At 45.5% G+C, this 17,500-nt stretch overlaps 1 protein-coding gene across 1 annotated transcript in view; it reads right to left on the minus strand.

Moving 5' to 3' along the window:
• Window positions 1-17,500, minus strand: part of itga10 (integrin, alpha 10) — a 77,648-nt gene that overhangs the window by 36,164 nt on the left and 23,984 nt on the right. Inside the window, exons 7-8 of the mRNA XM_063199240.1 lie at window positions 13,918-14,066; window positions 2,977-3,127 (exon numbers count right to left, since the gene is read on the minus strand). Of these exons, the coding sequence (XP_063055310.1) occupies window positions 2,977-3,127; window positions 13,918-14,066 (300 nt within the window). The remainder of the gene's footprint in view (window positions 1-2,976; window positions 3,128-13,917; window positions 14,067-17,500) is intronic.

A 17,500-nucleotide genomic window follows, 5' to 3' on the forward strand; every position in this document is an offset into this window, starting at 1 on the left:
CACTGTAGGGTCCAAAACACGATTTCACGAGTTGTTGTCAACATGCTGCACACTGGTTTCGAACCTGCGTGGCTCGCGTCATCCCATTGATAGGCAAGCGTAAATACCCCTAGGCTATGAAATGAAATTCGCGCCAAAAAAATTTAAGTAGTTGATACGTAAGCCAGTGCATTTCCGGGAGTAACCAATACTTTCTTATCTAAATATCTCACAAATTACACATCGAAATGAGACGCAATTCAATCGGTATACAGCTAGAAGTATATTATTAGTCTGGGATTCATCAGATTCCAAGGACATGACGTTTTTTTTTCACGAACAAATGACATGACGTGAATTTGTGTTCTGAACACTCTCGCAGCTGTATCATCACTTTGTGTGCATGTCGATTGATTTTCATCGCTTTTGCACCACAGGATTAAAAGATATTGACACATTTGTGGTCAAATATGTACTACAAGTTTAGCTAATGGGTGGAGTCACACTCTGAAGTAGACTAGCGCTGTGTGTTACTTGGGGTGGCAGAGGTGATGTCTGGACTCAATGGATCTACTCCAGCTGTACTTCAACTTCATTGTCGAGATACGGATAGGAGGCGCCTCACTTTCAAAGTCACCACTACTTCAGAGTGCACATTACTCCAAGCAGTAGTTACTTTGTGTGCTAACGTTCGAGACACAGGAGTTAGCAACTTTTATAGTATCTACTCTGCAAAGTTGCTAACCGACTAGCTACTTCGCCTTTGAGAAATCTACCCCTGTTGTGGTGAGCCATGGTAACCACAGGCGACTCAGTCCCAGCAGTGTCACCATACCCCACCCACCCATCTACACACGCACACAGACACACAGACACACACACACACAGACACACACACACACACACACACACACACACACACAGACGTCCACCCACCCACTCACAGACTGCCGCCCACATCAGAAGGATACGTCCCATCCCTCCCTCCCTAGCCACATCATATAACCCATGCAGAACCCAACAGCAGCCCTGCGCCCACACCCAACACTCACAAACTCACCCACCAACCCCCTACACTCCATATATAAAAGACACACACTCCATATATAAAACACACACGCAGGCGCACGGATGAGCCCACCAACCCCCTGAAACCTCTGCAGCACACATCTAACATCCTGACCCAAGGAATCAACCCACTGGTGTGGCTGTGGGGTGGGGTGGGGTCCACTGGTTAGGGGTGGTGTGGTGAAGTCTGTGTGTGTTTGTGTGTGGGTGTGTGTGTGTGTGTGTGTGTGTGTGTGTGTGTGTGTGTGTGTGTGTGTGTGTGTGTGTGTGTGTGTGTGTGTGTGTGTGTGTGTGTGTGTGCGTGTGTGTGGGTGTGTGTGTGTGTCTGGGAGGGGCGGCGGTGCAGCATAACTCTGTGGTTCTTGGTGATATTTTAGGAGCTCCATGCTGCTATTTCTGAAGCCCTGGATGGCTACTGTTATTCTCATGACAACCCTCAGACCAAAGACTGGCGGGCCTCAAGACTCAAAGACTCAAGAGTGGAGGAGACAGGATCCAAGGGGGTCTAAGGGAGTGTGTGTGTGTGTGTGTGTGTGTGTGTGTGTGTGTGTGTGTGTGTGTGTGTGTGTGTGTGTGTGTGTGTGTGTGTGTGTGTGTGTGTGTGTGTGTGTGTGTGTGAGTTGGACAGAGTGGGGTCTTGCGTGAGGACAGGTGGCCAAGTTGTACACTCTTAGTTCTGCTATAAACAAAACAAAACCTCAGCCAAAACAAATTTGAACACAAACACTACATATAGTATAATCAGTAGCCTTTTGTCATTTGTACCTGTAGAATACAGATCTTCAGCTCTGTCTTTCACTTGAGTCTTTTACGTCTTAAAGATGCACTGTGTAATATTGTGGCCAGAAGGTATTCCAACTATGCTACTCATGGAAATTGTGCTGCCTAGTTCCCAATTTTATCTGTTTGTGAATATTTACTACGTAATAAACTAGTATTTATTAGTATTTACCAAAGTGCAGTAAGTTTTGCAGCTAAAAATGTCAATGTCTGGAAATTCAAAATGGCGGACCATGGAGAAGATCCCCCTTTTCATGTAGCCTATGAAACGTGCAATTTTCCCAGTCATATTGAATACTTAGAATGTGATGGTGTGGTAAGTATTTGTTAAAAAGGTAACAGTTGTGAATGGGCAGCAAGGATTCTGGAAATTAACTACTAAAAATATTAGTCCACCTTTAAGATCTTCCTCTGAAAATCTATTGTCTAGATGATGCTTATTTCATGATTATGAGGACGTACTTTGTATATTTTCATGTTCTCTGAAATGAAAACCCCCACACTCCCCACATGCCACAGACACAACGTGCCTCATAGGTGTGTATTTGTCTTTGTTCTCATTAGCAGGGATGAGATATGAGAGTCTCTGTGTCCTTACATGGCGTTTCCAGACAGACACACACACACACACACTCATACACCCTCAGAGCAAAGGATGGCGTATCTGGTGTTCTTGCACTCAGTGAGCACATCTGGTCGCTCATACGCACACATACACACACACACGCTCACACACACACACACACACACACACACACACACACACACACACACATACACACACACACACGCTCACGCACACACATACACACACGCACGCATGCACACAAGCATGAACGCATACCCACACTCTGACTCACTGCCACTCTATGGCCGATGCATCAGGAAGCATACACACACACACACACACAAACACACACACACCGCAATGGCGTATCATCTGATGTGGTGTTGACCACGCTCAGGAAGCGGAAACACACACTCATAAACTCTGACTCACTACATGCATACACACACTGTGCACACACACTGTACACACACACACACACACACAGACACACACACACACACACACACACACACACACACACACACACACACACACACACACACACACACACACACACACACACACACACAGTAACTCACCGCAATGGCGTATCGCGTGATGTTGCGTTGTTCGCACTCGGCGAGCGCCTCCGGTAGCTCCTCCCCGTCATGTGACTCTCCGTCCGTCACCACGATCATCACCTTATCAGCACCCTCTCTCGCCCCGCGCTCAGGACTAAACGCCTCTGTGCTGCAACACACACACACACATACATACACACACACACACACACACACACACACACACACACACACACACACACACACACACACACACACACACACACACACACACACACACACACGTCAGTCATAGGACAAATACTCGAGATAATGAAAAACGGAGGCGCACACAAGGCTTGTGTGAAAAAGTATATTGTAGCCGAAATTTTACAACAGAAGTCTGAGGTTAACTGGAGAAACAGACGTTTCGGACCTAGTCCATTCTCAATGTCTCCAGTAGCTTTTTTCATTATCTCTAGTGATTACTACTTTTTGGGAGTGCACGCACCAAGCAATACACGGGTGTTAAGTGCAGGCGCAGACGCCGACCTTTGTTGGTCTTTTGTCAGTCATAGGACAAACACATACATACGTCAGTCATAGGGACATACACAGGTCATTGACAAAGTTATTCACAGCCGCACATACTTTAAACGCCTAACACGCACAAGCAAAACCGCCGCCGAGCTGGACATTAAAGTGATCGGGAGTTTTCCCGGACCAAACCATCGACGTGGACCACCGGGAGAACTAATTTTAGCCTAACTATTTTTTGTCTCTTGTCTTATTCTTACATTAATATCAATTAGTCTGCGTGAATTCAACACGGCAGCGCAACAGCCCACTGTATCACAGTTGATTAAAAAGGTTTTACCATGTAGGCCTAGGCCTAATTTCCCGTCGACCCCTCCCACGTTTCAGATGGTTTGGCCCAAGGCTCGTCTTTTAAATCACACAGACGCGAAACAGAGCGCCAGCGACGAAAAGCAGAGAGAGTCTAGGCGGAACAGAGAGGGCTAAAAAAAATTCAGAAAAGAATGGAGGTGGCAGCCAAATGTGCCAAATTAACTGACATAATCTCAAGACAAGCTGGTAGATTACTGAGAGAGATACGGATAATTGGCCTGGCTGTTAATTTTATTAGGCCTATATTGTCTATGCAAGGCTATAACGTGCGCGATGTTTGCAATGTCAAATCAACTGTCAACTTACTGTCAATACTGTGTATTAAATGCACGTCAAACATGCTATTTAAATCATTTACAAGTGCTGTATACCAATATTGCTCTTGGTTCGCGTGCACGGGGACAGTTTAGTTGTCTTTTTAAAAAAAAAAAAATTACTGGAGGAATTTGCACGTTCTATCCGCGGAATCAGCGTCGTGAAAGCCCTCAGCGATGACCATTCATTGTAATGTGAGCTGAGCCACTTCACGCGGAATCTATCCTATTTTCAAGTTGCATTGCCACGAATACATGCAGACGTTCGCCTACATCCCGTGCATGCAGTGTGTATCATCAAGGAACGGAATCCTTACATGTGCCGTTTTTGATAGACAGTTTCAAAGTCGCCGTCATGCTTTAGCTCCTCTGCAACTGTAGCCTATTTCGTCTCTCTGTTATATCGTGCAGTATTTCCACAGATGCGCAAACATCAACTAAATTTGAAATGTCTTCTTTAGCCTATTGAATGCTTTCTAGCATCAGCGCAGCAGGCCACTGATGATCCAGATGAGGGCAGGACTACTGAAGGGCAGAGGAAGAGAGGAAGAGAGTTAGTCAAATAGATGTTTATGATATAAAATATGGCATAGTCTACAGAAGAAAACCATTATATGTGTAGATTAAATTGTGCAGATGATTTAACAAAGCCATAATTAAAGAAGTAAACAAATAAATAAGTGAATGAAAGGATAGGCTGTATGCAGAATGCAGTAGGCATGGAGCCCAGGACCACAGCGGAAACAGGATTTAAGATGAACTAATTGCTGAAAATGCATCAACATAAGACCAAATGAAATAGGCAACCACTGTTTAATCAACAATTATCTATGAAGCCTACATTACTTTTTAATTGTTAATTAAAATTGTTACATTTAATTTAATTGTTAAATTTAATAATAGGCCTATAGGGATGTCAGATGCTAAGAGGGAGGCGTGCAATTTGTCCTCCGTATCAGAGTGGCCTGAATTTGAATTAAATTCCCGGACTGAGAAAAGGGCCCACTCCGGCCCTGCGCACAAGGTTATTCACTCCAGTCCACTCCACTCTACAGTGCACTTACTGAGACAGATGAATGTATATAAATACTGAAAATAATAGTTTACAAGGAGGAGGATATTTACTGTTGACTGAAAAATAATCTGAACCGGGATGAGCTTGAACTAGGGAAGCATGCACGGGACATTAAGAAAACTACCATGATCCACATACAGTTCTGACTCAGTCCTTGGGAAACAAGGGGATACAGTATAACACACAGAAGGTCTCTGATTAACACAGTATACAGTGTAGTCAGTGCATCACATTCAACAAAGTCTATGGCTGAAAACGAAAACAGTCTGACGACAACCGCAATATATAAACACATTCCAAGAAGCCACACAACACACAATAGGAACATTTTACACGGTATACTACAGCGTATGCACACTCGCATCCACAAAAGCCTGACTGACAAACACAGAGATGCAAAGACTTCTGAGGAGGCTACTGTACTGAAAACAACATCCACACACAATATACACAGACATCCGAGAAGACCTACACGACTGACAACAACAACAACAACACACACACACACACACACACACACACACACACACACACACACACACACACACACACACACACACACACACACACACACCCGAGAAGACCTATGACTGACAACAACAAAAGCAACAGTAAACACACACACACACACACACACACACACACACACACACACACACACACACACACACACACACACACACACACACACACACACACACACACACACACACGCATCCACACACACGCATATCCGAGAAGTGAGCAGCTGCTTAAACCAACACTACGGGACACAAACAAACACTGCTGGCCAGGAGAGGTCATGGATAAGGAATGCCTATTTTTCAATCTCAAGATGTGTGTGTGCGTGTGCGTGTGCCTGTGCGTGCGTGTGTGTGTGTGTGTGTGTGTCTGTGTGTGTTTGTGTGTGCGTGTGTATGTGTGTTTGTGTGTGAGTAAACAAAGTGACCACATCTGAATTTACAGACTGACCGTAAGGATGACAAAGAATTTCCATCCGAAATCAAATGTATGCCCCACTCTACACACCACAAAACACACACACACACACACACACACACACACACACACACACACACACACACACACACACTACCACACACACACACGAACACAACCACACACACACACGCACACGCATACGCGCGCACGCGCACACACACACACACACACACACACACACACACACACACACACACACACACACACACACACACACACACACACACACACACACACACACACACACGCATTCAGCCGGGTCTCCACCCTGTGAGTCTGACTGCGACCTGTGTTTCAGAAGCCACTCAGAGTCGACTCAGTCATTTGCATGCGGCTGTCCAGCCACAACTAAATATACTTGTGTGTGTGAGTGTGTGTGTCAGTGCACGCGTGTTGGTGTTTGTCAGAGAGAGAGAGACAGAGTGTGAGAGAGAGAGAGAGAGAGAGAGAGAGAGAGAGAGAAAGAGAGGGAAAGAGAGTGTGTGTAAGAAAGAGCATTTGTGTGTGTGTGTGTGTGTGTGTGTGTGCATGCATGCGTGCATGCGTGCAGTGTGAATGTGAGTGTATGAATGTGTGTGTGCGCACACGTGTGCGCGCGCATGTGCGTGTGTGTGTATGCGCTCGTGTATGACTGTGTGTATTTGTGACTGTGTGTGTGTGTATACCACAGTGGCTGCCCACAAAAAGCCCCAAAAGCTCAGAGTTAAAAACAACCCCGTTCCCCTACTGCTGCTAATTACATAGCCTGCCAGAGGGGAGAGAGAGAGAGAGAGAGAGAGAGAGAGAGAGAGAGAGAGAGAGAGAGAGAGAGAGAGAGAGAGAGAGAGCAAGAAAGTTAGAGTTAGGGAGGAAGATGAGGGAGAGAAGGAAAGGGAGAAGGAGGGAGAGAAAAGGGGGTGCTGAGAGAGAGAGAGAGAGAGAGAGAGAGAGAGAGAGAGAGAGAGAGAGAGAGAGAGAGAGAGAGAGAGAGAGAGAGAGAGAGAGAGAGAGAGAACGCATGGGCCAATTTCAACATGAGAAAGTTGGAACATGAGATGAAAGAGGGGAATGAAAGTGAGAATGAGCAGCAGAGAGAACTGAGAAACTGGAGTGTGTGTGTGTGTGTGTGTGTGTGTGTGTGTGTGTGTGTGTGTGTGTGTGTGTGTGTGTGTGTGTGTGTGTGTGTGTGTGTGTGTGTGTGTGTGTGTGTGTGTGTGTGTGTGAGAGAGAGAGAGAGTTTGCGTGTGTGTGTGTGTAGCATGTCGAGTGTGTGTCTGCCTGTGTGCAGGGGGGAGTAGACTAGGGAAAGAGTGATGGATAGAGTATAAAGGACAACAATAGTAGCTATGAGGGGTCAGAGAGGGAGGAAAAAGAGAGGAAAAGAAAAAAGACACTAAAGACAAAAAAGGAAAAAGGGGGGATTGAAAAAAAGCATAACGGAGTCTGGGATGGGGATCAGTGTGAATGAGTGTGAGTCAATTATGGCGTGTCTGTGTGTGTGTGGCAATTACTGTAGGAGACTGATTCAAAGGAGAGAGTGAGTATGGTGTGTGTGTGTGTGTGTGTGTGTGTGTGTGTGTGTGTGTGTGTGTGTGTGTGTGTGTGTGTGTGTGTGTGTGTGTGTGTGTGTGTGTGTGTGTGTGTGTGTGTGTGTGTGTGTGTGTGAGCGTGTGTGTGTGCGCGTGTGTGTGTTTCTGTGTGCCGCATGCATCTGTGTGTGTGTGTGTGTGTGTGTGTGTGTGTGTGTGTGTGTGTGTGTGTGTGTGTGTGTGTGTGTGTGTGTGTGTGTGTGTGTGTGTGTGTGTGTGTGTGTGCTAATTGCAGTCCCTGCTGCTATTTAAAGAAGAGTGAGTGTTTTATAGACTGGCAGCCTGTAGTAATGTGGTTCAGACAAAGTAACAAAACACAGTAAAACTGCTTCACAGCCATTCCCTTTCACACTCCGTAAGTGTGTGTGTGTGTGTGTGTGTGTGTGTGTGTGTGTGTGTGTGTGTGTGTGTGTGTGTGTGTGTGTGTGTGAGAGAGAGAGAGAGAGAGAGTGTGCGTGTGTGCGTGCGCGCGTGTGTGTGTGTGTGTGGTAGTCAATACGATGCATATGTGTAGTAGCATGGTGGGACAGAAACAATGACAACTTTTCAGTTTCGCTAAAATTACACATATTTATTATATGGTTGTGACGTCATCTGTCGAATGCTCCATTCATTTCAACGGGGCTCCCCAACGTTCGGACGTCTGTTATTTTTCGATAACGGACGGGTTGGTCTATAACAGACCGCTGTCAATGGCAACAAGACTTTTCACTGCTAAAGCGACTTTTCAACAAGAGTCTAATCAGCTGCTGTGATAGACAGCACCCGTTGTCCTGGCTACCGCTGTCAATGGCAACAAGACGTTCACTGCTAAAGCCACTGGCTTGTATACAAGTCAGTGGCTAAAGCGAATGTTTCATATCACTCCGCAGGGGGTCCGGTCTTTTGTCACTCTAATCAGCTGCTGTGATAGACAACACCTGTTGTCCTGGCTAGCCTACCTAGCTGTTGCCTAGCGGTGTTCCACAACGGCACTGTTTTGTTTTGCGCAGCAACAATCTTAACATTAAATAGGTCTAAAGAAATGTCCCCGCATGTGTGAATCATGTAAGTATATCCATATAATAAGCGGGTTAACTTTCGGCGAGTCGGTCGCTTTGTGGAATAGCAGCACTTCAGAGAGAACAAGACCCCTCCGCTCCGCGTCGGGGTCTAAAGATTCTCTCTGTCGTGCTGCTATTCCACGGTAGCGACCTTCTCGCCGAACGTTAACCCTTACATAATATGCCTGTGTCCGGTAAAGCCAGAAGCTTCACTCTCAATATGTTTGTGATTTTCAGATTGTTTGTGTGTCTGTGATATTTTCCCTCAGTTGCCCAGCGACCCCTTTATAAGTCCAGACGAGGCTTAAATTGAGAGAGAGAGAGAGAGAGAGAGAGAGAGAGAGAGAGAGAGAGAGAGAGAGAGAGAGAGAGAGAGAAAGACAGAGAGATACAGAGAGATACAGAGAGAGAGAGACTGAGAGAGAGAGAGAGAGAGAGAGAGAAGGAATCAAAGAATCGGAATTAAAGAGCTTGAAAGAGAGAAGAAAGAGAGAGGAGATGGAAAGGGATGGAAGAAAAAAAGAGAGAAAATGGAGAAAGGGAAAGAGACAACAGGCAAACAAATGTCTGGCTAAGATTTCAATATAATGACTGGGTTGGCCCCACGCTGCCCAAAAATACTACACTCCTCTCCCTCTCTCTCTCGCTCTCTCTCTCTCTCTCGCTCTCTCTCTCTCTGCACTCAGAGATCCAACCCTGCATGTCACTGCTAAGTCTCTCTGTGTGTGTGTGTGTGTGTGTGTGTGTGTGTGTGTGTGTGTGTGTGTGTGTGTGTGTGTGTGTGTGTGTGTGTGTGTGTGTGTGTGTGTGTGTCTCCAGCTCTAAGCCTGGTGAGTGTTTTCCTTGAGGGCTGTGCCTCCGATTCCTTCTACGCTTTTTATTCACTCACACAAGGCTCACAAGAGAAGAGGAAATGTGTGTAAGAACATTTAATGTACATTCAGCATATATACTGGATCTGTGTGTGTGTGTGTGTGTGTGTGTGTGTGTGTGTGTGTGTGTGTGTGTGTGTGTGTGTGTGTGTGTGTGTGTGTGTGTGTGTGTGTGTGTGTGTGTGTTTGTGGTGTGTGTGTGTGTGTGTGTGTGTGTGTGTGTGTGTGTGTGTGTGTGTGTGTGTGTGTGTGTGTGTGTGGGAAAGTGAAAAAGTGAAAGAGAGAAAGGGGTACCTTACGGTGCCGTAGGCACGGTGTGTGTGTGTGTGTGTGTGTGTGTGTGTGTGTGTGTGTGTGTGTGTGTGTGTGTGTGTGTGTGTGTGTGTGTGTGTGTGTGTGTGTGTGTGTGTGTGTGTGTGTGTGTGTGTGTGTGTGTTTTCACAGCTGCAGGTCCGATTCTGGACTGGCTATAGCAGGGTACAGTGTGTGTGTGTGTGTGTGTGTGTGTGTGTGTGTGGCTGGCACCGGTACAGTACCCACACCTGTGGCTGTGCTGAGCGAGCGTCTTCTCAGCCCAATCAGCAGCTTTGGCCAGAACATGTGTTATGACAACCTTCTGGCCAGGGTGGAGAGAGAGAGAGAGAGAGAGAGAGAGAGAGAGAGAGAGAGAGAGAGAGAGAGAGAGAGAGAGTGAAGCTTAGTTGGTGGGCTAGCACAGGGTGTTATGTTAACCCTATACCCTTATGTGTGATGCATGTTGGTAACTGGTAGGTTGGTTCAGTAAAGTCTACCTTATGCTCACGAGGCAAATTGTGGGCACAAAGCAAATCTGAGTCTGCATGGCCCCGGACTAACCTAGCTCTTTCCCGAGGACTGTGGCTTCACCTTGCTTCACAAAAAATCACCTGATACTATGGTCGCACAGTTACCTCTTCAAAGGCGTGGTTTTATACAAAATCCTTGCATGTGAGAAACCAATGATCTGACATTTGTAATGATGTGCTGCTGGAGCCTCTTTGTGCTAGGGTGACCAGACGTCCGGTTTTCCCCGGAGACCTTTTGAGACCTAAAAAAATGTCCGGGGGGAATTTCAGAAATGTCCGGGATTTTGTTGGACTGCCTGAAATACAGACCTAATTCATCTGCACTGTAATTTTCACTCCGTTCCATTTGACTCCACTCCAGGTTTCTCTCTACCGTTCACAAATTAGTCACGCCCTTCTCATCAAATCTAGCCACTTCGCACCGTGTGTCCGAAAGAAGTAGCCTAGGGGACTAACCAGTGCGCCCCATGTTTACAAGCGAAAGCGCATCTGTCCGCCGGTTCTACGGACTGCAATGCCGATAGAAACGCAAATGCACGTTCGCGGTGGAGTTGAAAAAAAAAATCCCGCGTGTGAAGCCAGGTATGAAGGTAATCTAACACAGGAGTAAGCCTAGTAACACCACCAAATCCATAATTTAGGGAGGTACAAGTTTTGTTACACCTTGTCACAAGACTTAGCCTAAAAAATCTTTCATGATCTGACATTTCCAAGTTATTTGCAAAAGCAATTTCTCGGAGCTAGAAGGACTCATTCCTGAGTTAAGAAATTAAGCTTCTTCTTCATCAGCTTCTTCTTCTGTCTATTGCCTTTGCAGTTATTGATAATGCTGTATAGGTTAGCTTATTAATGGTAGGTAAAACTCCAGTTCCTCTCTTAATGGCTGCAGTGCCCATTGCTAATCTCTGAGCACCATGCCACTACAAATAGCCTAGCTAAATAGGCCTAATGGATGACAGTGGAGGGGTAAATTGTGAGGTGTCTTATAAACATATTAAGCCTAAAATGTAGCCTAATAGAACTTCATTATCAATTCAGTTGAAAACCACAAATGTTGTGTTTTTTATATTTAGTTTCCAATGTTATATAGCCTAATGCTGTTCATCTTTGTGGGAAATGGCTGAGATGGGCCTACATGATGGTGAATCTATTTTTAAAAACCTAATGCAGAAATTAGAATAGGCCTAATGAAATTGAGCTGCATTGTTATGCTGTTAAGCTACTCCAAGCCTACTATCTAGGATTGTAACAAAGGCACACTCTGCATCATATGATCACACAAATTATGTGATAGGCCTATAGGCGTAACTGAAGAGATTTTAATTGTCATTTATGGTAGACAAATGAATGTGCATGCCAAAAAGTTCGAGTGGCTTTTAAACAAATGACCATTTTGGATGCGTTGATACTTTATAGGCCTACTATCATACCTCATACCCATATATACTTTCATACCTGTAGATACACAGATACACCGATGACCCCCCCCCACCCAAAAAAAAAAAAGTGTCCTCCTTTTTACAAACCCAAATCTGGTCACCCTACTTTGTGCAGATGGGCCTGCCGGCTGACCCGTTCACGAATTGCTGACAACTTTTTAGTGAAAAGACTAAACTACATTATAACAACATTGCTATGACATTACCGAGAGCCTTAAGTAACAGATTGAGACTTGGTCATTGCAAGTTTGGTAGCCTAATGATAACATAGGCTAACATAGTAGTGGTCAACCACAGATTTGACAATACAGTTCAAATTGCTTAATCAGTGTCGACACGTGACTACATGCAAGCTGCAATTGTTGTCATAAACCAACTTTTCATTCCTTTTTTTCACTTTTGACAACATTTAATCTCTTTGACGACATCAAATTTCTGAAATTCCCGCAATGGGTCTTGCTGATTGTCAGTGCCTCATGATTGTGGAAGCAGATCCAAGCTCTCGAGGCTAACTGGAAACACACTGATCTCACGTAATTTCCAAGTGTCACTTAAATACAATGTGTGTGTGTGTGTGTGTGTGTGTGTGTGTGTGTGTGTGTGTGTGTGTGTGTGTGTGTGTGTGTGTGTGTGTGTGTGTGTGTGTGTGTGTGTGTGTATGTGTGCGTGTTTAAGAGTGAGTGAGTGAGTGAGTGAGTGAGTGAGTGAGAGAGAGATACTGTGTAGATAGATATAATGTCTGTTTTGCATTGGTGTGTGTGAGTGTGTGCATGTGTGTGTGTGTGGAGACTGAACACTTGTGTGTGTGTGTGTATGTGTACTCGGGTATGTGTGTGAGTGCGTTTGTAGGTGCATGTGTGTGCCAGTCTGTGTGTGTGTATGGATGTGTGTGCGAGTGTGTGTGTGTGTATGTGTGGGGGGGGCGGGGGGTATTTTGGGGTATTTGAGGAAATTCCTGCCCCTCTTGTGGGAGGGTGTAGAGTAGTAGTTGGCAGTATTGGGTTTCCTGTGTTGAGCAGCTTGAAGGAGCCCTGGAAGTAACCCTGCGACTGTGTGTGTGTGCGTGTGTGTGTGTGTGTGTGTGTGTGTGTGTGTGTGTGTGTGTGTGTGTGTGTGTGTGTGTGTGTGTGTGTGTGTGTGTGTGTGTGTGTGTGTGTGTGTGTGTGTGTCAGTGAGAGAGAGAGAGAGAGAGAGAGAGAGAGAGAGAGAGAGAGAGAGAGTTTCTTTGCAAGTTAGAGACAGAGAGAGAAAGAGAGTTTGTGTGGGTTTGGGTACATTTTAAACCATATGCAATGCAACACACACACACAAGTATTACAAAAAAGAGAAAGAGAGACATAAGGAGAGATCAGGAGAGAGACATGGACACAGAGAAAGAGAAGTGAGATATTGAGAGAGGGATGGGGATGGAAGGAGAAAAAGACAGAGGGAGAGAGAGAGAGAGAGAGAGAGAGAGAGATAAAGTGAGCGTGAAGCTACTGTACATTCACACACATTGCTAGTTACTCGCTCAGTGAGTGTCAATAGAATGTCTGATTCCAAGATAAAAAATATTTTAACTTCGAGTGAGGTGAGTAAGCGAGTAACCAATTGGAATGCACAGTCCAGATAACTGACAGTTAACTTAAACTCTCTTTTGCAATGGCAGTCAAACCTGTGGGAACGTTTAGCGAGTGGCGAGAAGGTGAGTGAGAGAGAAGCGAGTAACGTGAGTGAACATACCTTGAGAGAGAGAGCGAGAGAGAGAGAGACAGACAGACAGACAGACAGACAGGCACACAGACAGACAGACAGACAGACATGAAAAGATAAACATAGAGAGGGAGGCACATCCAGAAAGGCAGTAGGAACCAAAGCCCCCAAAAAACGACGTTCTCAGCAGGGTATTATCCTGCTTTGTGGATATTGGCTGAGAGATTGATTGACAGGCGTACCAGCCCATGTGGATGGCGTATGCGGTGCGTGTCTCCCGCCCCTCCTGCCGGCTGATGTTCTTGGCAGCCTCCACCACGTCCTGAGTCGTCTGGTAGTCTCGCAGGGACCACTCATGCACCGCTATCTCACCATACTGTAGTACGCCCACCTGCACACACACACACACACACACACACACACACACACACACACACACACACACACACACACACACACACACACACACACACACACACACACACACACAATTTAATACTCATGCACCGCTATCTCACCATACTGTAGCACGCCCACCTGCACACACATAGACACACACACACACACACACACACACAGACACAGACACAGACACACACACACACACACACACACACACACACACACACACACACACACACACACACACACACACACACACACACACACACACACACACACACACACACAGTCCGTACACTGGCAGAAATACAAACACATACTCTAGCCATAAAATGTAGGCCTACATGTGTTTATGTATATATGCATGAATACATACATACACAGGAAAACACCCCCACACAACTTCAAATGAATGAATACTTCCCCCTCAAACACACATTCTCACATGAAATAATACTCACTCTCTCCTCTCTCTCCTCTCTCTCTCTCTCTCTCTCTCTGTCTCACTCTCTCTGTCTCACTCTCTCTGTCTCACTTTCTCAATGTCTTTTGCTGTCTTTCTCTAAGTCTCACTTACTTTCCCTCTTTCTCTCTCAGAATGTCTTTCTTGCAGTATCATCATGCTTTACCTCTGTATGTCAAGCAGAGATTGTCATAGAACATTAGTAAACCTCCCTCTCAGTCCCATAAAGACATGTCCTCTGCTACCATGTCTGCATCGCATGCTGAAGTTTGCTGTGATGGGTGTGGGGTCGAGCCGCAGGGGGGACCTCAGTTACTCCTCTTGCTCTCTCATGGCCTCCCTGTCTGTCCCTCTCTCTTTCTCTCTGTCTCTCTGTCTGTCTCTCTCTCACACACGCACACACCACGCACGTGCGCGCACACACACACATAAACCTGATACCCGACACACAACCGTAGTATTTCCCTGTGTCCTGTCCTGTTAACAGAAGCATTAGTTTTACCCTGACAGCGGAGGAAAATATGCACACACACACACACGCACGCATACACACACCCACACACCCACCCACACACACACACACACACACACACACACACACACACACACACACACACTTATTTTTCAGCATGACAACCAGTAGCGCAGAAGGGCAAGAGAGGCCACAAAGGTCTGTGGGGGAACACACACACACACACACACACACACACACACACACACACACACACACACACACACACACACACACACACACACACACACACACACACACACACACACACACACACACACACCAGTGTTAATTTCGTCAACCACGATGACGACAAAAATATTTCGTCAACGCCCCTTTTTCCCTTGACGATGACGAGACGATGACGCACTAAAAATTGCCTCCAGCAAATAAAAATATGACGAAAATAAAAAATAGGAGACTAAGACGAGACGAAATTTACAAGCCATGGACGAATGAACATTAAAAAATATAATTATTTATAATTAATTTGTAATTTGTAATTGTAATATAGGCCCAAGTGTATTGAACTTCATGGGTGATTGCGCGCTCACGCTGTTGCCTAGCTTGTCTCTGCTGGCAGCCAGTGCATGGCGCGGCTCACAGGGCTTGACACTGGCACCTGCCAACCGGCCAAATGCTGGTAAAACTTGGCTGTGGCTGGTAACAATTTCAGTGTCACTAGCCAATTTGGCAGGTAGCTTATTCTATAGTATGACATATCAGAATAGTGTATATTCTGCACTTTGCCCATCGTGTATCAATTGTTTGTATTTAAGTTCATGAAAAAGCTCAGTTACTCAGTTTCTATTTGTTTTATTTCCATGTAGAAACCCATGCGCTCATCTTCTTGCTTTAAGCACCTCATCTGAGGTTAGATGTACAGCGTCGTGATTAAAAAAAACAAAAAAACAAAAACATTTGCGGCTAGTAGAATAGCTGGATGGCTAGTGACTCGGGAAAACCCGTAGCCACAGTGGCCGGCAAGCAAAAAAGTTCATGTCAAGCCCTGGCGGCTCAGTCAGTAGTTCTGTAGCCTATAGTTCTACCATGAAGACTCGAGAGGCAAATGAACGTTATTAACATTTATTGAACAATAGACATGATACAAAAAGTCGGCTTAACTGGAAAGCAGAGAACAGAATGAGTGACTAATTTTTAAACAAACGTGAATGCGATCCATTGGCTGAGAGGGAACGATGCATGAGTGATGTGTAACGGGATTCCCAAATCTCGCGTTGTGATTGGTTGACGACCCTGGGCAATGATGACGCATGTATGATCTGTCAAAAGGGAGATTGGATGGTTAGCCTAGTAAGTTTGACAGCCGAGAAATTCGAGTCTCCCTGGTAGAATTTACGCAAGCTCCCATTTCAGTGAGTCCATTTAAGTTGAGTTTAGGTCCTAAAACATTCCCAGGGAAAGAGAAAAAATAGCCGACGTTGAGGGAAGTGTTAATTTTGAAACATGTTCAACAACCCTCTTGTCCATGACGAAGACATGTGTTTCTGCAGTAATGACAGTCGCGCCAATCCTCCTCTGATACTGTCATGTTAAACCTCCTCGAGCTTCCACTATTCTCCTTTTCACTTAGGCTGTCTTAGCCCGGCGTTCGTTGTCTGTTCTTTTTTGTAATGTTTGCTATATTTGTTGTTTAACCATATGAGTAGGCAGTTCGCAAGAAAATCATGAAGGTCGGATTTGTGAATTTATTTAAATCAGTCACCGCAGGAGCGTGCCCCAGCAGGGGGAAAGTTGGCCTGTCTAAACAGAGGCACGGCTACTGTAGTTTTGAAAAGAATCAATGGATGGGCAATCGCTAAGGAGTTTTAAACTGTTGAGATTTGAAACTTGTTCTCGTCGAGAGCAACGCTAAAAGACCCAAGGAAGTCGACAGCATTTCCATGCGTCTGCAGCGTCTTCCTAAGTTCCAAAATCTCTTTTCAGGGTCATGCTTATCGAGCCTCGACACCCCCGACAAACAAAACAGCATTAGTGTTCCTTTTTATCGTCCAGTCTGCATACCCCTGCCTAACTATTTTTCCTGGGACGTTTGCAGGGCATACGAAGTGTGCTCGCGCAATCTATTTAAGCCTATTCCACGCATGCCGCACGAGTCATTATCGTTCTCTGCTCGCATTGCCAATTGAAAACAAAAACCGCTAATTTGCATAGTCTAACATCAGCAATATTTTATCTGACTCGTGGTCATCGGGAAGCCACTTTCACGGAGACTTCTTGAACTTCATGGAGACTTGGGATGTCTGCTCTTCCCACTGCCGGCAATCTGCAGGCTTTAAGTCACGCGGTCAGGTGAAGAAAAGCATGTAGCTTCCTCCGTGATCAAACTCAAAATCTAATAATATGCAGCAGCTTCTAATGCACGAGAGAGCGAGAGAGAGAGAGAGAGAGAGAGAGAGAGAGAGAGAGAGAGAGAGAGCAGCCTGCA

Source organism: Engraulis encrasicolus, chromosome 5 (genome assembly GCF_034702125.1).
Source record: "Engraulis encrasicolus isolate BLACKSEA-1 chromosome 5, IST_EnEncr_1.0, whole genome shotgun sequence".
Classification (NCBI taxonomy): domain Eukaryota; kingdom Metazoa; phylum Chordata; class Actinopteri; order Clupeiformes; family Engraulidae; genus Engraulis; species Engraulis encrasicolus.